The following is a 22,500-nucleotide window of genomic DNA, read 5'->3' on the forward strand; positions in this document are numbered from 1 at the left end:
GCTTACTTGGGTGTTGCATTGCGTTTACCCATAAGGCTTTGCTCTCTGGGGCTGACCTTGGAATCACCTCCCCCGCTGCCGCACTCGCCTTTGTCGTACCACCATTTGTTTTTCAATTTGTCCAACAGGCCTTGCTCATTCAGTTTTAGAACTGCGAGGTTAACCGCATTTCTTGAAAACGATAAAACATAACTTGTAAGACAGGGTGAGCCAACGTTTTTTTAACCAATGGTCCTTTTTTTTTAAAAAAAAAAACTTTCCCCAAAAATCTTTTCCCTACAAATAATGTTCAATTTAATGAATATTTTTGTTTCTTGTTTCCTCTTTCCTTCCAAATACATTCAATTCTTCTATATTTTTTACAGTTAATCCAATTAATGCATTAATTAAGCACTATATCCAGGAAGAGAGGAACTCTCATCTTAGTCAATCAGGGGAAGTTAAAATGACGGCCATCTCAATCAAATTTTGGACTAATTAAATTTTTCTACAGAAATAGTCAGCATTATAACAAAGAGCATAAACACATTTCAGTATTTAAACCCACGCAGTGCCACCTGTCATGTGATTACGGCTAAATTTGGACTCGTCGGCCCGATTCGACTCCAAACCTCTTTAGTTTTTACGTCTTTAAATAAAAATGTGTACTGCGAAGGTTTTGGGCAAAAACAACCATCATTAAAATATCACAAAATATCATCAAGAAGCAAACACTAAACAATAAACAGTAAGATCAGTGAGTAGAGAGAGAGAAGAGAGAAGAGAACATTAAAATATCAGAACATTAACATTTATAAGAGACAGACAGTGCAGGAAGATGGAAAAGTCACCCGAAACTTGGTTTTAATCATAATTAACTGATTCAAATGACAAAAAAGTAAAATAAATAAACCAATAAATTTAAATAAAAGCATAGAAGAAGCTACAATTTTACCCTCATCAAGAATTGTGGAATTATGATGAATATGTAAATTGAATTTGGCCTGAATTTGCATATTGGAACCTGATTGGCTCTGATTTTTTATGATGCAATAACACTATCCTGTCACATGTTCCGGATGAATCAAAATTGTCCAAAATTGTCCAAAATTGTTTTTAAGCCTTTTCTTAAAAGAATGTGCAAATCTCTTGATAGATAATCATTTATAATTATTTATAGTTAACGTTTTAAACTAAAATAAACAGCTTGATACAGTAAACATAAAAGAATTAGATACAATAAGAGCCCAGAAGCAGCTACACTTTTACTTTCATGAAGAAGTGATAAAAATGCTGCATATGCAAATTAAATCTGACCTGAATTTACATGCTGGACCCTGATTGGCTCTGACATTTTATGATGCAATAACACTTTCCTGTCGCTTGTTCCAGAGGACTTCAATTCGTCCAGTAAGTTTTTAAGCCTTTTCTTAAAAGAATGTGGATTTTTTTAATAGATTAATACTTATGTCAATTTAATATTTAATCACCAAAAACATGCTTTTTAAAGTGTAATAAACTGATTGATAAGTGAATGATGACGTTTTCCAGTCACATGTTCCTGAGAGTTTCCTGGTAAAGATTTAAGCTGTTTCTTAAAAGAACATAGATTTTTTTTTTTTTTTTCAAAAATATTTCATCATTTAGTCATGAAAACACAATTTATAAAGTTTAGGGTGACTTTAAATATGCAAAAAACTTCAGTTCAAGTGAATAATGAATTATGCAAATTTGCTGTATATCCCTGATATTAATAGTGATGCAGATTTTCTATCTGTTGGGAAAAGCTTTAAAAACCTGATGCTCCTGTGTTTTTCATTCTGTTTGGCGAATTTGGTTTCAAATATTTAACAAATCAGAAACCTACCATCATTTCAGATCATATTCTCTGTCTACTTCCTTTCTTTAAACATAGTCGATGCTCATTTATTCCTCCACTCTAAATTTACTTCAGATTTGTGGGTTTTTTTTGTTGTATATAATTTTTTTTAAATAATTTGCCTCGACTAGATCTGTCTTATACCAACCAGGTGACATGAGCACAGCTGCATCAGGGTAGGTGGGATACTATAACAACATTGGGCACATTGTTATACTATTCCACCCACCTTAATGAGGATCCTTTGGGCGTGGCGATGCCGTAGCCCTTGGAGTCGAGGTTCCCGCCGACCTTCATGGTGTCGCAGGGCTTCCGCTGCTCGATGTACTCGTTCATGGTGGACTCCAGCAGGTAGGCGTACTTCCCTTTCGACTTGCGCACTCTCATCACTCCCTCCGCCGTCGTTTTCACGAAGACGGACGGCTCGGCGCTGCGCATGTACGCCCACATCTTCTCAAAGAGAGCAATTTTGGATCGCTGGAGGAAAAATGAGGAGGAAAAGAGAGACACGAGGGACATCATGCTGCTGTTTTATGTAGAAAAATGTCCAAAAAGTCCAATAAAAACAGTACTTCATCTTTTTCCCCTAATATAATAAGGATGTTTTATTACATTTATAGATTATCACAATTTTACAGCATGTCAGACTAAAAGAGAGGAAAGGGAGCGGTGTATGTTATGTTAAAAAAAATTATGACATTATATTAGATTTACTGTATAACTAATATTTTACACATTTTATATTAGATTTTCTTGCAATTTTTTTTTTTTTTTTAAATTGTTATCAGTGTCATGAAAAGAGAAAAAGCTGTGAAACTGAGATGCTGTATTAGTGCCATAGAATCATAAAATAATAATAATTTATGACCCTTAGTATGTTAAGTTTACGTTAATTTGACAATATCTATACCTTTTCACGTCTGGAAATCTGGTGCTTTTGATCATTTTGATTTGTTTGCTATTTGGTTTGATTTCATTTCACATTGCACACAATTTAAAGGGAAAAAAGTCTGAATGGCGTGAAAGGCTGTCACGTCAACCCCGGAATCAGCGTCTAACTACAACTCCCAGAATGCTACATGGCCTACAAACATGGCCGCCGCCGACTACAATACCCAACACACACAAACTCTATAACGTCCAACCTCGCCTTCATTCTAATCACACACACCTGAATCCAATCACAGCCACAGTATTTAAAGACTCTCATTCCACTCACTCAGTGTTCAGTATACGCGCCGTGTTTTTCATGCTAGTTGGAATCATATTTGTTTGACATCCAGCGTTTATTTTCTCTTTTTTGCTCTCTTCCAAAGCTCCAGAATAGTGTATATGGAATCTCATATCAAAATTAATCACAATTTAATTCAAGAATTTCTCTAATCATCACTAAAATGGACGTCTCAGTAACAAAAGTAATAATAAAAGTCTGAGCCTGAGTAGAAATCAGGATGTTTATTAATCTATACTGAAATAAAATGATTTAATGAAGCTCCATGTCTTCAGTTCCACTATGAGACGTTTCTAAGCATCTTCAAAGCTCCTACCATGAAAAACTCTTTGGTTGATCCGGAGTCGAGCGTCCCGTAAGCGATCTCGGTCTGTTTGGCCAGATCCTCGGCGCTCTCGATGGGCGACACCATCCTCTCCACGGTGAGAAACGCAGCCAGGTTGGCCGTGTACGAGGAGATGATGATCAAAGTGAAGAACCACCACACGCCGCCCACGATACGGCCCGAGAGAGACCTGAGAGACGTTTTACATCATGTTAGAAACTCATCCAGTCCTCGTTTTACTGCTGTGAGCCTCTAACACTAACAACACTGAATTCCCCAGCAAGTACTGCAGTTTTCACTAATAAACGTCCACAACAGTGTGTTTTTATTTCTGTTTAATACTGAGTCCCTACCTCGTGACTTCAACACTGTCGGAACATGCGCTTTTGCAGTTTAAACAAACTCTGCGGCTTCACAGTAATTTGAGAAACATGAAGTCAATCGTATAAATCAAAGTAAATAAATACATTTAACATGTTTATTTAACATGTATGGAAGGAGTCTCCAGTGTCAGCGCTTTGTAACAGTCAGAGGTAAAGCTGTAGCTTTAAGTTTTCCGACGTCTTCAGGACAGAGGAGTTTACGCTTCTTTTGCGGTTTCACAATAACGTGTAACAAGCTGCGATTTTTTTTGTCTTATTAACTTCAAGAGAGAGAATAAAGAGAAACTGGTGAGGGAACGACTGTTTATAGCTGCTGTAACGTAAGTGACAACAGGAACTAACTTGTTCTGAAGAACATTAAATGTAACTATAAACAGATAAAAAGTACACTCTTTCATTCCTTAAAAAAATAAAACTTGTGATTGTTGGCAAATTGCTGCGGTATCAGAGGAATAAAACACATGGGGACATGCTGTTATAGGAAAATAATCAAGTTTGTATAGTAACAGTAACTTCACTTCATCACACCATCTGATCGTTGATTATTTTTCTATAACAGCACGACACACATTGTTTTCTTATTTACATATATACATTCTCTTGACACTCCAATGAGCTCCATGGAGAGAATATGAAAGTTTATTGATTGATTGATTGATTGATTGATTGATTGATTGATTGTGTTCTGTTTATCTACACACCTACATCCTCAACCTTTCTTCTGTTCTGTAAAGGATCTGATTAGGATCAGTTCAGAGCAATGCCTTCTGGGTAATCTGCTTCTACAGTGATGTCATCTTGATTTCTCATCTTTGCTCCTTCATAACAGATGCTAATTTATTCAAATGGATTCAGGACAAAACGAAATGCTGTAAACGTGGGTTAGAATGTGACTTTGAATGTATGATCAGGCTTTAAACCGAATTTTAAAATAATCATAATAATGAGGCTTGGGAATGTATAATACTCTTCTATAACTTTTCCATTACAAAAGAATAAATTATGTAACTTTTAATAGCTACTTTGGATCATTTTATAAATGCTGTATGACTAATGAGTGGCTTTGTGGCATTGAAAAGCTTTGCTGGTACGATCCGTGTCTCCGTGCTGCTCATAATTCAAGTGTAGAATTAAGAAAGGTGGTCTGAAAAAATAAAAGCCTCCAAATAGTGCTTTTCTTAAAAAAAAAAAGAAAATCGTAAACCCTACTTGTGTGGTAAAGCGGTAGGTCATGCAGCATATCTTGTATAATGCTTGTATAAAAATTAGCAGGAAATTTAGAGCTAAAGAAATTAATATAGCATAATATATAATTCAGGTCCTTACTCAGCTAGTGTGTAAACCAGCTAGTTATCCATCTGAGTTAGCAAGCTGATGCCATACACACATACATGAAATTAAACGGTTAACTTGTGGATTCTGATTGGTCAGAAGGTGTTGATTTATTTTCTATAACAGCAGCTCTGACAGTAGTGCAGGTTTATGTTAATGCGCTTCGTTTCTATAGTAACAGCTCATTCACAGGGACGTGTACAGCGGACGCTCCACATAAACTGTTTAAAAATTTAAAAACGTGTGTTTCAAGCTTTCTGTAAGGAGAAATGTGTTAATGTAACGTTTATGGAAGGAGTCTCCAGTGTCAGCGCTTTGTAACAGTCAGAGGTAAAGCTGTACGTTTTCTGACATCTTCAGGACAGAGGAGTTTACGCTTCTTTGTGGTTTCTCACTAACATGACAAGCTGCGGGGTTTTTTTTTGTCTTATTAACGTCATCTTCCAGAGATAGAAGAAAGAGACGCTGGTGACGGAACGACTGTTTATAGCTGCTATAACGTAAGTGAGAACAGGAACTAACTGCTACAACATTAAATGTAACTACTGCAGGTGTGGCAAATTACTGTGGTATAAGAGGAATAAAACACTCGGGGATGTTTGCTTAATCACACCATCTCACTAGTGATTATTTTATGATTAATTGCATAAACTGTATAATTTCTTGCACTTCCCCAATCACTGCTTCCTTATTAGGTCAGTTTTATCACGTGCTCTTTGTCTAGCGTATGTTATACTACAGGATTTCCTTCAGTTTTGTGTTCCTTTGGTTCCCTAGTCCAATTATTTCCAGTTTTTATTCTTCTACTTTCCATAATTTCCTACTTATTCTAGATTAATTCATGTTCTGCTTTCATCTGGCTTTGTCCTCTGCCTGCAATTTTATCATTTACAGGATACAAATTTACCTCCTGACTGCCCGAGGTCACCCTCTCACTAAGGACACTGTGATTTGTGACACGGCTGCAATAAAGAGACTGCAGACTTACATCATATCCGTCTGAGCCATAATGGAATGTAACAAATCAGAGACGAACCTTGGCGAAATATCACATCCTTGTCTCATAAAGGCTCCGAGCGAGAACCAGAGGCTGTTAAATATCCCAAATTCATTCGTAGACTCGCTGGTCTGGATCTGTCCGTCCTCGTATTCCTCCGTGTGCCATTCGTACGGGCTGAAACGGCTGACCAGGAAGAGCACGACGCTCACGCCGATGTAGGCGAACACGATACACATCCAGATCTCGTACGCCAGAGGGTCCAGGAACGAAAACACGCCCGGCTTGGACTTCTGCGGCTTTTTGATCATGATGGAGATGCCCAGGCTCATGAAGGGCTTCGAGAAGTCGATCACTTCCTCTCTGACCAGCGTGATGGTCAGTGGAGCCACGGCAATGTCAGCTTTCTGTAGAGGAAGAGTGGAAGTAGAAGTGTTTTGTGCTCGGAGTGCACTTTAAAGTAATTTTTTATCATTTTTATAAACCATAGCCAGTGTGTTAGAGTCTCACAGTCACTGCGACTCAAATTATTAATGAATTTATTATTAGTGAAACTTCTCCATGCTGCCATGTTACACTTCACTTAGTCTGCTTTTGTTACAGTTAGGCAAATTTACAAATGTAAATAAACGCAAATTCATGAACTATAGACTAGTACCTGAGGAAAGGATTAAAAACATAGAACTAATACGAGCGAATGTATTATTATTTGCAGTATTACTTCTGTCTGTTTTGTTTCATTTAGTTACAAATTACTATTACACAATCTTTATTACTGTTACAAAACGTTGATTACTATTTCAAAATGTTACTTACTATTACAAAATGTTTATTACTTTTACAGAATAATTATTATTATTACAAAACGTTTGTTACTTTCCAAATCATTTATTACTATTACACAATGTTTGTTACTATAGAAAAACATTTATGATGTTCTTTATTTCTGAAAATCCTTTGTTAGATTTGCAAACTATTCATTACTCTAACAAAATGTTCATTATTATTGAAAAATGTTATTACAATTGCACATTGGCTACTAATGCAAAATGTTTCTTATGGTAATTACAAGACGGCAGCTTAAAAGTTGTACTTGGGGAAATTTGTGGTTTCTATGGAAACACATACAACACTTGCTGTATAGTTGTGCTATGTTCATTAATGATATACTTTTACCAGGGTTTAGTTGCTAATATGACAAAAAAAGGGCTATTTCAGATTTATTCAGGAGAAATTATTAAATTACTTTTGACATAACGTTTAAACTCATGTTAATCACCATCAATTTAAAAAAAAAAGAAAAGTTAAAATGCACAGAATGAGATTTCACCTAACATTTCAGAGTGGTCTGTTGCTGTGGTCAGGTTTTTGAACATGCACATAAACACAAGATGGAAATCTGTTTTTAATGAATAGATAGAAAACAAATTTACATCACTACGTTATTAATGACTCCAAGCTCTCAGTTTTTAGACACTGAGCTGCCAGATTTATTAGATTACGATCTAGAGCACTTCATCATTTTTTCCACTCACCCCATAAACCAACTCTCCGACCATCCCGTTCCAGATCTTCGTCTCTGCGTCTCGGGCTCCGTATTTTCCATCCCCTACTATTTTCAGGCGATATTTAAAGCCGCAGTGTTTGGCGATTTCAGCTGCCAGGTCGACACAGTAACCCTCGTACCTCTCGTTATCCACGAACAGGTCTGCGTTCTTCTTCAGCATCACATACGGTGCTTCCTGAAACGGAGCGCGCACTTCTTCACACGGTTCACTACACAATTCACTACAATTACAACTCTTTTGGACTGACAAGTGCAAAGGTTTGAAAAAGAAGATTTACTGCTATTTTATAGATTATGCACCAAAAAACAGTATCCATAGGAGTAAAAAAATAATGTGGGCATGTCCTGAAACATTCAGAACATTCAGAACATAAAACATCAAACCATCTGAAGTTAGTTATATAAATTATTAGAAAATATCTGCATCATCTTCAGTTATTTTGATTTTTGCACTGTTCATATCTAGTGTGCACCATTTTACCATTTTTGTACTAAACCAATCAAATATGTCACATTTTCAGCCTTCTGTATTTCATCCTAAGGGTGCACAAACTTTTGGACTTGACTGTAAACTGTGCCGTGAGATCTGTAACTCTGAGTCCACTTCTGAGATCTGCTATTTTTTTATTTTTAGGGGTTAATGATAAATATTTTTATCATGTGCGATTCCTGTAATGGACTTCGTGTTAGGAGTGTACATGCAATGCCATCTGCAGAAATTATGACATCACAACTGTTCTTAACTGCTAAAAAATGCGTTTGTCTCCGTTTTTTTATAATTGATGCTTGAAATATAAGGAATGTTTCTCTTTGGAATAGTTTTTGATCACTTTCAGATGCAACCGTACCTGAAGCTCTGTTAATTAAAGTGCTCAAAGTTCTCACCAGAATGGTGGTGACTATCACCGTCTTGTTCTCCAGACCCATCGTATCATTGGGGAAAAGGTCCGATTTTGTGACCGCCATCTTGTCCATTTCATTCCAGTAACCAATCTGAAAAACAGATGCGCGAATAATGAGAACTTTATTCTCTGACATTATTCACATTGAGCCATTAACACTCAAGCTCCATAGAAAAAACCAAAAAGGTTCCTCTTCAGATCGTTAATGGTTCTAGCTCTCAAAAGAGATTCTACTAAGAACCTTTTAAGAAAAGGAAACATTCCTTTGCAGAACCCTAAAGGGTTATTCAGTTGGTCACCTTGATAAAAACCTTTTTTGTTAGAACTATCTAGGACCTTAGAACAGATGGTTTCATGTAGAACCCCTTTAGGATGCTAATGATCTTTAACTCTCAGTAGAACCTTTGATGGACCCTTTTGTCCAAGAGTGTAGCTAGTTAGGTAGGTGTGTATGTTGCTTACACCTTTAAAGGATTTAAATAATTAAACCTAGAGGGTTCTTGGTTAGCTAGTAGAAGAGAACTCCCTTTAAGGTTCTAAGTAGAACCAACCTCGCTTTAGAGAAAGGTTTCCAAGTGGAACCCCTGTAGAATCAACGGGACCTTGATGAACCCTTTTTATCTAAGAGTGTTGCTGATGTAGTCTACAATCCTTTGTCGCTCTGTGGGAACCCTTAAGGACTCTACAATAGTGTTTTCCTATTAGAGAGGGTTCCAAGTAGAACCCCTTAACAATCCAAAGAACTACCAAGGAACCATTTTTTTCATAATTTGCTCCTAACCATTCGAATAACTACCAGAGAACCCATTTTCTATAAGATAGTAGGCTCTTGCCTATAAAAACAAACCTCTAGAACCAAATCTCAAAGGGTTCTTTGGTTTATTGATGTTGGGGAACCTTTAAAGGTTCTATGTAGAACCCTAAAACCGAACTGTTGATCATCCAAGGTACTGCTGACAAACCTGTTTTTCTAACACAGCAAAGAGTAGTCATCTATGTTTCCTACAATCTTTGGATAAAAATTAAATCAAGAACCGTTAACTAATCTAAAGAATCCTTGTCTAGAGCAGTTAACTCTCCAAAGAATGTTTCAGAAACCTTTTTAGAGACAACAGACCGTGTTACTGTTTTGGTTTGACCTTCTAAAGGGAACTTCTAGGACTTAAAAAGCCCTATGTAGAACCCAGACAACAGAAAGTTGAGAAAGAAGGTTTCAAGTGGAACCTCTAGAAGATAAGAACCCTTAAAGAAGCCTAAAAGGAGGGTGGAAACGACATACTGATAGTTAAAAAAAAAAAAAAAAAAAACGAAACTTATTTTCCTCCGTGTCTTCCCATTAAAAAAAGGAATAGTTTTAGAATGGACTTGTACCTTAACAGGACCGTTGTTCTTCAGCTCCATGACGTGGACGGTGTAATTCACTCTCCTGCCGTACTGATCGAACTGGATGTTTCCGGTTAGACCTTCGACTCGCACCTGAGAACACGAGCACGTGATGAACAACATGGAGAAAAAAAACCTGATTTTACCTGAAACCTCGACTCTCGTTTCCATCCCACCTGGTTTAAAACTGTACATAAACAAACCTGAAAATATCCGTTCTCCTCTAATTATAGGCTCATTATGTCTTGTGGGATATATATAGGTGTGTGTGTGTGTGTGTGTGTGTGTGTATGTGTGTGTGTGTGTGTGTGTGTGTGTGTGCTGTTCACCTGTTTTAGCGCACGTTCGATCTCCACACCCTGAGCCCACGGCACGGCCGGGTTAGCCAGACAGTCTCCGTTATTAGCCCTGCGCGAGATGTCGATCCTCTGCTTGTGCAGGTAACGAAACGCTTCCGTCATCACCTGCACGGCGTCGTACGTCAACGCCGAAGTGTACTGAGGAAAAACAGACATCATGGACTTTGGAATTCTGGGATATTAGCAATTTAGCGTCCTTACATGTGGACTATTACTGATGTGCAAGCTCTTACATCACATTTCGAGAATATTTCAGAGATTCTAGCTCTCACCCTGATCTTGCTGTCAGCTCCTGGATATTCCTTTTCTTCCAGAGCTTCCCAGCGCTGGTCAAATTTGGACACGAGAGGATCTTCAAAGTCCACAATCTGGAATCCTGACACGTTTGCTCCGCCGTACTGAATTTTAGACAAGTCTCCATCCACAAAGCCCTGAAAGGTAAGAGTGAAGAAACAGGACATTAATTTATTCGTGCTAAAAGCTTTTTTTTGCAGAATACTTAAGTTTACAAAACACTGTAGTGTACGGAATACTGTAGTGTACGGAATACTGCAGAGTAAAGCATATGGAAAAAGTGTACAGAATTACTAAAGTATACGGAATACTAAAGTATATGGAATACTGAGTGTACAGTATATCCGTGTATGGTATACTGAAGTGTAAGGAAGTATGTGGAATACTAAAGTTGGCAGAATAGGGAATACTGAAGTGTGCTGCATACTGAAAATACTGCATAGTAAAATGTAAGGAATACTGACGAGTAAAGTATAATGAAGTGTAAGTGTAGGGAATACTGCAGTGTAGGGAATACTGAAATGTAAAGTATAGCAAATTGCATGGAATACTGAAGTGTATGGAATACTGACGTGTAAGGAATACTGAAATGCATGGAATTCTGAAGTGTAAAGCATAACGAAGTGTATGGAATACTGAAGTGTAAAGTATAATGAGGAGTAAAGTATAATGAAGAGTAAGGAATACTGAAGTTTAGAGAATACTAAAGTGTATGGAATACTGAAGTGTAAGGAATACTGAAATATAAGGAATACTGTAAGGAATACTGAAGTGCATGGAATTCTGAAGTGTAAAGCATAACAAAGTGTATGGAATACCGAAGCATAAGGAATGCTGAAGTGTATGGAATACTAAAGTATATGGAATACTGAAGTGTACAGTGTATTGAAGTGTAGGGAATACTGAAGTGTAAAGTATAATGAAGTGTAGGGAATACTGAAGTGTACAGTGTATTGAAGTGTAGGGAATACTGAAGTGTAAAGTATAATGAAGTGTAGAGAATGCTGAAGTGTAGGGAATACTGAAGTGTACAGTGTATTGAAGTGTAGGGAATACTGAAGTGTAGGGAATACTGGTGCATACGTAATACCAAGCTCTTATGTTTAACTATTATATTAACCAAGTTACATTGCAGTCCTGTAACATTTGGCTAGTTATTACATTAACCAAGTTCCCTGTCGAGTTAGCAAACATGGGCCAACTAATATACTACCTAGCAGGCTGGCTAAGGTATTAGCTTTTTTATTAGCCAGTTGTAATAGCATCCTAGCTAATGTATAACTCCTATTATAATGTGTAATTAAAAGCAGTACTTTATGCTAAAGAGCTGAACAGGAAGGTTAGTGCTGATGTCACATGATCACATTTGTGTGTAAATGGTGTTATTTTGTGGATGATTAGCGTGTCACTCACCAGGTTGGCTATGATGTAGTGATATCCTTTAACGTGCCTCCCGATCGTTATGATCTGTAAAATAAAACACAGGAAATGATCATGAGATTAAATCTTGTACCAAAACATTTCCTCACTTGGAAGTGGATGTATTTTATATGATATGAAGGAAATGGTACAGTCCACACGCGTTCATACACACCACGACGCTGTGCTGTGTTTTGAGTGTGTGTCGTGTGTGAGATGAAGCCGTTATTATTGATTCTCTCGATTGCTCAAACACACTTCCACAACGCTTAAAGACTAATCAATGAGAGAGCCGCGAGTCTCGGACTAAATAAGCCATAGCGTGAAGAATGGTGAGTGTGTTCTCCAGCATCTGTGCGGATCTCATTAGTGACACCGCGGTGAGAACGAACAATCCAGACGCTTTAAAACCACAAATCAACCGCAAGCCAGACGCTAATTAGCTTTTAAAAACAAGACAATTAACTGCCATTGTGTCATTTTAACGTTTCTTTTCCGGACTGCTCGTTTTTTCTTTTCACATACACAGATGCGTCCAGAAGAGTTTGCTAGTAAACAATTAGCATCCTTTCAAGAAAGCGCCAAAAATCAAAACAGTAAAACTTATTGAAATGTTCGTAAGTTTTTCAGACGATGACATCAAGAGGCCAGTCGCTGCATTTAAACACATCTCCGTCATCACAGATCATCTGAAGTGGTTCTACTATGAAGTGTCGATACAAGTCATCTTATAATTCTGCACTCTGATTGGTCAGAAGGTGTTGATTAATTTTCTATAACAGCAGGTCTGACAGTAGCGCAGGTTTATATTAATGCGCTCGTGCTAATACGTTATCGTTTCTATAGCAACAGCTCATTCACAGGGACTTGGATGTGGTGAAGTTTTCTGTGAGGAGACGTTTATTTAACATGCATGGAAGGAGTCTCCAGTGTCAGGGCTTTGTAACAGTCAGAGGTAAAGCTGTAACTTTAAGTTTTCCAACAAGTTTTCCGAGGAGTTTACGCTTCTTTGCGGTTTCTCTCTAACATGACAAGCTGCGATTTTTTTTGTTTCTAGAAGAGAAGGAAAAAAGAGAGGGAACGACTGTTTATAGCTGCTGTAACGTAAGTGACAACAGGAACTAACTTGCTTCATTGACATTAAATGTAAGTATAAATGGATAAAAAGGAGTATTATTTAATTGTTTAAGGACAGTTCTCTAATTAATAAATTATGATGATGGATTAATAATAACTGAAACTAGAAATTTAGTTACATAAAATAGAACAAATTTGGTATTTTTGTATTATTCAAATGTACAAAAGCAAAACAAAGCCTGCATTTGATTAAATGCTGGTAAATATACATGGTGTAAGTGATATAAAATGTAATGAAGCATCAAAATGAGTGAAAAATGAGTATAAATTCAGATTCAGTTCTAAACAACTGCGTAATCCGAACAGTTCATGATATTGACGTTCAGGTTCAGTAGCTCTAATCGAAATGCAGCTCAGTAACGAAACCTGAACAGAGAAAATCAAGTCTGCAGGTGGTTTGAGTTTATTTCCATCACGACGGTGTGAGAGTTTCAGCTCATCACCTGCTCCATGATGTCTTTGACTTTTTCCTGTTCACAGTCCAGGATCACTCTCCTCTCCTTCTTGTTCTCCAGATCCTGGAACAGCGAGCGATACGCCTCGTCCTTCCTGTCGTCCTTCATGTTGCCCACGTTTATAGCCGTCACCTGCCACTTCCTCTCGGCCGCCGTGTCCAGCACCACCTGTAGAGTCGTTAGTCCTGAGGAAAACGTGCAAAAATAAGGTTACTGAGCTGTTTATTTAAAAATAATGAAAAGAAAGAAACATCGCATTTCATCAGAGATAAACAGCTAACACCAAAATGTCCAAATTATGATTAAATTTTCTAAATTTCCTGTCGATCTACACTGATTGCGTGTCTCAAATCACTCCCTATTCACTACACAGTGGTGAAGCTCTTTCTCATTCTAGTAAAAATCATATTCTCTGGATAGTGCAGGTTATTATTACCCATAATGCACTGTAAATCCTCATGATGCGCGCTATTTCTGCACTAAGCACCACGGTGTATATATAGATATAGATTTTTTTCAGCTATAAATACACGAAATAAATGAAGATTGTAGTTGATTATGGGTCATTACATTTACATATTTTCTAATTCTAACTTGTTATTTTAAGTGTTTAAAAGATGAATTCATTCTTCAGCGTTGCATGAAGTATCTCGAAAAAATTAAATCTCAGTGTCCGAGAGAACGGGAAAAAAAAAAAGCAGTCTTAAGCCAAGAGGTAAAAAAAGACGACTATTATGTTTATGTCAATAAATGTTCCGATTTTATTAGATAAATTGCACCTGTCTTTTCTTAAATTATACTAATACAAATATTAACACTTAACAGAAATAACGTTTTTCACTGTTTATGTTTTTGTCGAGAAAATTAGCAACGTTGAAGAAGGCTTTAAGCTCCGCCCACTTCACAATCACGTCCAATGATGTCCTGTAAAACGTTTCCTGATACACACGTCAGCTTCGTTTATAAACTTTACAAACCAAACTGACTAGAGTAGAAACACGTGACGTCACATTGTGTGTTTTTAAAACCCTTTTCCTCAAAATCATTTTTTTTCTATATTCAGAAATATATTTTTAAATGAGCTGCATTTATGAAATTGTACATCTTCATTTCTGTTCTTTAATTAAAAGCATATTACAGTTAGGACATTCTCAAAAACATGATTACTGTTGGGTTTATGTTAGACTTTATACTGAAAAATAAAATATACACATCAAATTATATTTTGAACAGAAATGATTTAAGAAATGATTTTCTGTAAATTTAAGAAATGATTTTCCAACCAGCTTTTCCGTAAAAGTCTTTTTCAGAGCATCTTCACAGTGAAATAAATATATTACTTTTTTTTGGTTTTAGAAAGTACGCAAATCCACTAATATTTAATTAGATAAAATTAGATATTCAGATTAATAAATGTGATTTAATAAATATTCTAATACAAAAAATACTTGTCAGAATATCAGCAATCGAATGGTGAAGATAAATTATTTATTAATCTTATTTATCGTATTCACCTGTAGCTATACCTTCATTTATTATATGTAAAGAATTATTGGATTTTTAGATTCTTTCCATTTTTTTTATTCCTTTAGTTTAACTGTATTATTTTATTCAAAGCCCTTCAGCCGCCTGGGATTTAAACCAAAAATAATAAAATAATAATAATAATAATAATAATAATAAAGTAACATGTCTCAGAGTGATTTTTGATAAAGTTTTCGATTGAGAATAATTTTTATTTTGTCTCACTTTCCTCACAGGAAGCCGGCGTACTATCTGACTCAGAGTCAGTGTGTCTTTCTAACGAGGATTTAAACGCTGCGCTGGAGGAAATGCCGCAAGCTTCCTTTTTATAAAGCAAATAAAACAACCATTTAACACCAATCTTCCATGGGGCCACACACACACACACACACACACACACACGTTGGATATTGGCCTGTCATGCTAAATCAGTTATCACAGTGTCTCACACTTCCTTTCGACTAAAAAGACAATTTTAGACTGTTATTTTCCGTGTCAAATCAATCAGCTGGCAACGTTTTGGACGCCTGGGAGAGTTTCACATCTTTAAAACTTCTTCAAAATGAACTTTTGTTCGTTCCAAAATATGGACTCAATCCTGAAATAAACCAAAATAAACTCCAGAAATGGAAGAGCAGGAGAAAAGGAAAGAACATTGCCAGGAATATTTATTAAAACTTGTACATTTTTGACCCTTTTTAAATGACTGAATTTAATTCACTAATTAAGTCATTTTTGTCACAGATTAATGCTAAATGAATAAACTCATTAACTCGCCCACGGTTACCAACCCGGAGATGATTATTTTCCTCTAACAGCACATCCTGAAGTGTTTTATTCCTCTTATACCACTGCGATTCACCAATGACTACACGTTTTTATTTATTAACCCTTTCAAGCCTAGTGCCACATGCCTGTACATTCTTCTCATGGACTGTTAATTTAAAGATATATTTTTTATATTTTAGGAAAATATACATTGTACATCACCTCCAAATGACTCGAGAGTATTATTGTAAATTAATGTAAACCTCTATAGCTCTGTAAACTATTTTCTACATAAAAAAAATAAAGAATATTTTTTGTGAGAATCTACCAAAAACTAGTAACTTTATTGTTATTTTTGAGTTGATAGTTTTTTTTTTTATAGTTTTTTTTTTATATATATACCTCTTTTACCTCGTGTTGTCATGCAGCAGTCCTAAACTGTGTAAATTCTGTAGAGTCAGAAATGATATTTTCTAAAATGTTGTCTTCAGCTTTACATATTTTAGACCTGAATGTTAAACATTTTGGAAATTGGAAGATTATTTTATTATTTTATTATTATTTCAGTCCTACTCATGGACAATTGGACATTTACTTTTGAATTATTTGATATTTAGATATTTAGATATTTAGACAGAATCAAAATCCATATATCACGCAATTTTAAGTTGAAAAAAAGAGAAAATCTAATGAATCTGGATATGCGTATAAATAATTTATGCATGGAAGAGTTAAAGAACAACTCGCCATACTTTTTATCCATTTAATGCTGTGGAAGGTGAAACAGCTATATGCTAGCATCTTCACTTTCCCTTTTGTTAAATGTTTAAATGATGGTGATTGTGTGTTTTGTTAGCATTACAGCCGTAGATTACAGTTTTTGTGTAAAATTTGTTCCTGATTGTGAAAAGATTAGCTAGAATCTGTGCACTCTGATTAATTCATCCATTAGAAATGTTTAATAGAGAAAAATATGAATTCTGGAGCCTGTTGGATTTGAAGAAACCTGTAGATTGAAAGGTTTTCTTTTGCAAAAGTCACTAGCGAGTCAGAATTTTCCTTTCTCTGGATGTTGACGGAGTGAAGAAAAGAAAACTGAACATAATTTATAATAAATAATTGCATAAATGACATCACGTGCAAATTCAGAGGATGAAGTTTAAGCCTTCGGGTTTAGACGTGTTAGTTAAAGAGAAACAGAAAAACAAAAAGAAATACATAAAACACAAAGAAATAAAAATATAAACTAACATTTGCAATGAAAAATAGAGCTGGGGAAATTTTCAGCAAAAAAAAAAAGAAGAACAAAAGAATAAATGGAATGAATATAATGTTAATTTAAAAGAATTTAATATTTTGTACATTTCTGCTAATTCTATTTAAAATATAGTTTTTAAAATTATATTAAAGACTTCTTTATTATATTAAAGTTATTTATATAATATAATTATATTATATAATTTTATATTAAATAATATAAGATATTATATATTATTTAATATAATTATATTAAGGTATTCTTTGAAATCACATTGGAGTTTTTATTTTAAAAAATTCTTATAGTTGAAAGAATAAATATAAGAAGTTACTATAAACATATGTTATATAATTACTAATATTTTATGATTTATTTATCAGAATACTCAGGATTGTATTACTCCAATTATTTAAAAAACAAACAGCTCATTATATTCATTATATTCATTAATGGAATGAATATAATGTTAATTTAAAAGAATTTAATATTTTATACTTTTCTGCTAGTCCTATTTAAAATATAGTTTTTAAAATTATATTAAAACATTCTTTAATAAAAATAATTTGTAAAAAAAAAAAAAAAAACAATTTCATAAAATCACATTGAAATCACATTGGAGTTTTTATTTTAAAAAATTCTTATGGTTGAAAGAATAAATATAAGAAGTTACTATAAACATATGTTATATAATTACTAATATTTTATGATTTATTTATCAGAATACTCAGGATTGTATTACTCCAATTATTTCAAAAACAAACAGCTCATCTTTATATATGAGAGAGAGAGAGAGAGAGAGAGAGAGAGAGAGATTGCACATAAATACACAATTGCTCCGTATAATGTGGATGATAAAAGCAAACCGAGGCCAACTGAGAACTTCATTTGATCATAAATGCTGTTGAAAAGCCGCACAAAGACCTCAGACTCCTTCATCACGTCTCATTTTTCACTTTATTGATTTCTCACTTTCTGTCCGATATTCCTCCCAGCTCGTTAATGAAGCCCGGCTGGAGTTCAGGAGCCGTCCGTCTCCGAGTTCTCATCCCGCAGTCTTTATGGCCACTGATGCATTACCTTCTATTGTCTCGCTGTGTGTTGAAGGCACACAGCTGGGCCTCGGAGCCTCGTCGGAGGGGTGAAGATGAATTAATTACGCACCCCAATTAAGCAGAGGTCGTGGATTAGCATCAGAGCGAGCAACCGCAGTTGTGTGTGTTCCTGGAGAATTCTGAAATGACTGTGGGCGTAATTTACAAAACCCAACATGTTCATTAGGAGATAGCGGTAATGCAATTAATAACTTATCCTGTGGAGTATGGATTCATTTTTACTGAACAGTGGAGGAGTTTAAAGAAATTCACGAATGAAAACAGCACAGAATCGAGCAGGTCCAGAAAACCAGGTGTATTTTCCATAATGTGTAGCTGAGGAGACGAGTCGAGTCGAGTCTCACATTCATGACTCACACTCGAGTAACTAATTTACTGACTTAGTAATCAGACTTTGAAGCTTATGACTCATCACGTCACTCAACTCAGACATGAGCTGAGTGACTCATCACTTGACTCAGACTCTGAAGCATGTGACTTGTGACTTGGCTCAGACTTTGAAGCATATGACTCAGCTCATCATTCAATGCTTATGACTTGCCACTTGACTCAGACTTATTTGACTCAGACTTTAAAGCATATGACTCATCATTTGACCAACTTCAATGCTTATGACTTGCCACTCGACTCAGAAATTAAAGCATATGGCTCATTACTTGACTCACTTCAAAGCTTATGCCTTGTCACTCAACTCAGACTTATTTGACTCAGACTTCAAATCATATGACTCACCATTTGACTCAGACTTTGAAGCATATGACTCACCATTTAACTCAGACTTTGAAGCATATGACTCATTATTTGACTCAGACTTCAAATCATATGACTCACCATTTGACTCAGACTTTGAAGCATATGACTCAACATTTGACTCAGACTTTGAATCATATGACTCACCATTTGACTCAGACTTTGAAGCGTATGACTCACCATTTGACTCAGACTTTGAAGCATATGACTCACCATTTGACTCAGTCTTCAAATCATATGACTCATCACTTGACTCAGAATTGAAGCATATGACTCTTTCTCTGTCTTTCTTTCTCTGTCTTTCTATTTGTCTTTGTCTTTTTGGGCTCTGTGTGTGTGTGTGTGTGTGTGTGTGTGTGTTAGAGATGATGCTTTCACACACACTAATGTCTGTATGTGTTCACTCCTCTATAAATGTGTGTGTTGTGGCTGACACCAGGAAAAGCTTCTCTGATCAATATCACACAACCGACAGCATGCTGTAATTTATCATGGTGTATGTGTGTGTGTGTGTGTGTGTGTGTGTGTGTGAGTGTGTAGCTACACATTAATCATTTTTATAGAGCTGAATTGCATTGCTGCGTGTTTGTATCGTTACAGCTACACAGAAAATACAGCCGGAGCTTCTCTTCAGCACAGGATTTCTGTCCTCACAGGTTTATCAGATTATTATGGGATGGCGCTAATCCTGGATCAGACACGTGTATAAATACAAAGATAAAAACCCAAAGTAGCAGCTGATCATCTAAAGAACATCTATACGGATAGACACGTACTGTATAAACACGTAGAAACTAATAACTTAAACACAGAGAGACAGAGAGAATACAGCTGAGAAAAGAGAGAGAGAAAGAGAGAAAGACAAAGAGAGAGACAGAGCAAGAGAGATAGAGAGAGAGAGAGAAACAGAGAGAGTGAGACAGAGAGAATACAACTGAGAAATGGAGAGAAAGACAGAGACAGAGCAAGAGAGAAAGAGAGAGAGACAGAGAGAGTGAGACAGAGAGAATACAACTGAGAAAAGAGAGAGAGAAAGAGAGAAAGACAAAGAGAGAGACAGAGCAAGAGAGATAGAGAGAGAGAGAGAAACAGAGAGAGTGAGACAGAGAGAATACAACTGAGAAATGGAGAGAAAGACAGAGAGAGAAAGAGAGAGATTGAGCAAGAGAGATAGAGAAAGAGAGAGAAATAGAGAAAATGAGACAGAGAATAAAACTCAGAAAAGAGAGAGAAACAGAGTGAGAAAAAGAGAATATAACTGAGAAAAAAAAAGAGAGAGAGAGAGACAGAGCAAGAGAGATAGAGAAAGAGAGAAACAGAGAAAATGAGACAGAATAAAACTGAGAAAAGAAGAGAGAGAGACAGAGTGAGTGAGAGAAAGACAGATTGGGAGAGAGACAGTGAAAGACCGAGTGAAAGAGAGAGAGAGAGAATGTAAGTGATAACAGGAACTAACTTGTTTCAGCGACGTTCCACAACATAAAAACTGAAATGGTTGGAAAATGGCTGTGGTGTAAGAGGAATAAAACACTGAGACATGCTGTTACGGGAAAATAATCAACACCTGGGGTTGTAACAGTAACTCTGCTTCATCACTCCACCCCACTGTTGATTATTTTCCTACAACAGCATGACAGAGTGTTTTGTTTATTATATCGCTAGCTAGCGAACATCGCCACAGAACAGGGCTCTAAATGTAGTGAAGCTAGCTGGCATTAGAGCAGATAAACATAAACAATAAATAAATAAGCGTACCTCGGTCGCTGTCGTACAGATAAGCGAATTTATCCCACTTGTAGTACTCGATGAGGCTCAGTAAAGGTCCTTTAATGTCGGGTCTCATCTGCAGGATGAACTGCTGCGTTCCGTCCAGAGGAAAACTCGGAGTGATGAAGGAGACGTGCAGCGTTCCGCAAAACGACGTTATCGTGTTCACAGACTTCTTATCGTAGAATCCGAAAATGGCATAAACTCCTCGTGAGAACTGTGAACAGACTGCACACACACACACACACATACACACACACACACACACACAGGCTTAGACTTGGTCTAATTTGTGCTCTTGACATGCAGAACACACAACATGCTCACTGTTAATAACACTGTTGCTAGGCAACTGAACATAACCTAGCTAATGACTGAGGCGGTGGTTTGGTTAGCTAGCACACTGATACGGTCTTTTATATAGACAATGTGAAGACAGTGTGTGTGGAAATGAGACAAAAATGTCAGGGACGTCAACATTTACCTCAGATCTGTCGTTAAATTACTAAAAAAAGACTTTAATTACAGTTTAATTTCACTATAATTACAGTTTAATTACACTTTATTTACACTTAGCATCAAGCGCTGTATTGAGAAGCAACAATTTTACATCATAACTTCTTTCAGAAAAAAAATTAGTCACTATCAGGAAAAAATGCTTTTATTTATTTATTTTTTATTTATTTATCAGTAAGTAATTCATTTTATACATTTGATGCAAATTTAGAATAAGTTCTTTAAAACTGAAAAAAATCCAGTTTTATAAATCCTCCTTTTAGATTTTTTATTTTAGATTTTTAGATTTTAGAGCCAATGATTTTAGATTTTTATTTTCTTAAATTTTAGATTTTTAGATTTTACATCCAAAGATTTTAAATTTTTAGATTTTACTTCAAAAGATTTTATTTTTTTTTTATTTTAGATTTGTAGATTTTAGATTCAAGATTTTTTTTTCTCCTGTGGGATTTTTAAAAGCCACACCCACCCGTTGTTTAGCTCCACCTACATAAAGACAGAAGCTTTTATTTCTGACCAATAAATAAATAAATGAATGAATGAATGAATGGGAATTAAAGGGAATCAGATGCATATGCAGTTTTCTTTAATAAATATAATTAAATAAATATAATTTTCTTATATTATATATATTTTCTTATATTATATATCTTTATAATTTTCACTGAGGAATGGCTACTGTTGAGCATTTTCTGCTTTTAGGCTTTTTGTTTAATTTTCACATTTGATTGTTTTTTTTTTTTTTTTGACAGATGCTTTGTTTTTACGCGACCTGGACATCGTGAATCCAAAAATCATCCGAGCTCAGGATTTTTATTGTGTTTGTGTGACTCGAGCAGCTGAGCGTAAAAGAACACGGCGGCGTTCGGAGAGTCTGTCTGAAATGTGGCTCAATGAAATGTTTAATTAAGTGTAAAAAAAAAATCTACAGCATACACCGAGACAGACAGAAACGAAGAGAGAGGAGAGAGAAGAGAAGAGAAGAGAAGAGAGAAAGCTATTAAGGAGCCGGTCACATCTGACTGCTTTTCACTGACACAGGGCCATTAACATGCCGAAAAGACGAGTGCACACTCCACTGTGTGGCTAAATTACTGTGTGCTGTTGATGGCTCAGGCTCCTTTAAGCCTCTTTAATTTTTATTTTTTACACTACAACTAGAT

The 22,500-nt window shown here is 35.8% G+C and overlaps 1 protein-coding gene across 7 annotated transcripts in view; it reads right to left on the bottom strand.

The window, feature by feature from the left end:
- The window catches only part of gria2b (glutamate receptor, ionotropic, AMPA 2b), a 53,955-nt gene that overhangs the window by 9,759 nt on the left and 21,696 nt on the right, over positions 1–22,500 (bottom strand). For 3 of the 7 annotated variants that reach the window (XM_034305975.2, XM_053235617.1, XM_034305978.2), the window contains exons 3-14: positions 20,810–21,049; positions 13,631–13,827; positions 12,045–12,098; positions 10,610–10,768; positions 10,308–10,475; positions 9,967–10,071; positions 8,579–8,686; positions 7,662–7,868; positions 6,166–6,533; positions 3,406–3,604; positions 2,088–2,335; positions 57–171 (exon numbers count right to left, since the gene is read on the bottom strand). In XM_034305975.2, coding sequence (XP_034161866.2) covers positions 57–171; positions 2,088–2,335; positions 3,406–3,604; positions 6,166–6,533; positions 7,662–7,868; positions 8,579–8,686; positions 9,967–10,071; positions 10,308–10,475; positions 10,610–10,768; positions 12,045–12,098; positions 13,631–13,827; positions 20,810–21,049 — 2,168 coding nt within the window. Of the gene's footprint in view, positions 172–2,087; positions 2,336–3,405; positions 3,605–6,165; positions 6,534–7,661; positions 7,869–8,578; positions 8,687–9,966; positions 10,072–10,307; positions 10,476–10,609; positions 10,769–12,044; positions 12,099–13,630; positions 13,828–20,809; positions 21,050–22,500 lie in introns of all 7 variants that reach the window. The other 4 variants (XM_034305976.2, XM_053235616.1, XR_008302029.1 and 1 more) reach the window with 3 other exon arrangements.

This window comes from Pangasianodon hypophthalmus, chromosome 7 (genome assembly GCF_027358585.1).
Source record: "Pangasianodon hypophthalmus isolate fPanHyp1 chromosome 7, fPanHyp1.pri, whole genome shotgun sequence".
Lineage (NCBI taxonomy): Eukaryota > Metazoa > Chordata > Actinopteri > Siluriformes > Pangasiidae > Pangasianodon > Pangasianodon hypophthalmus.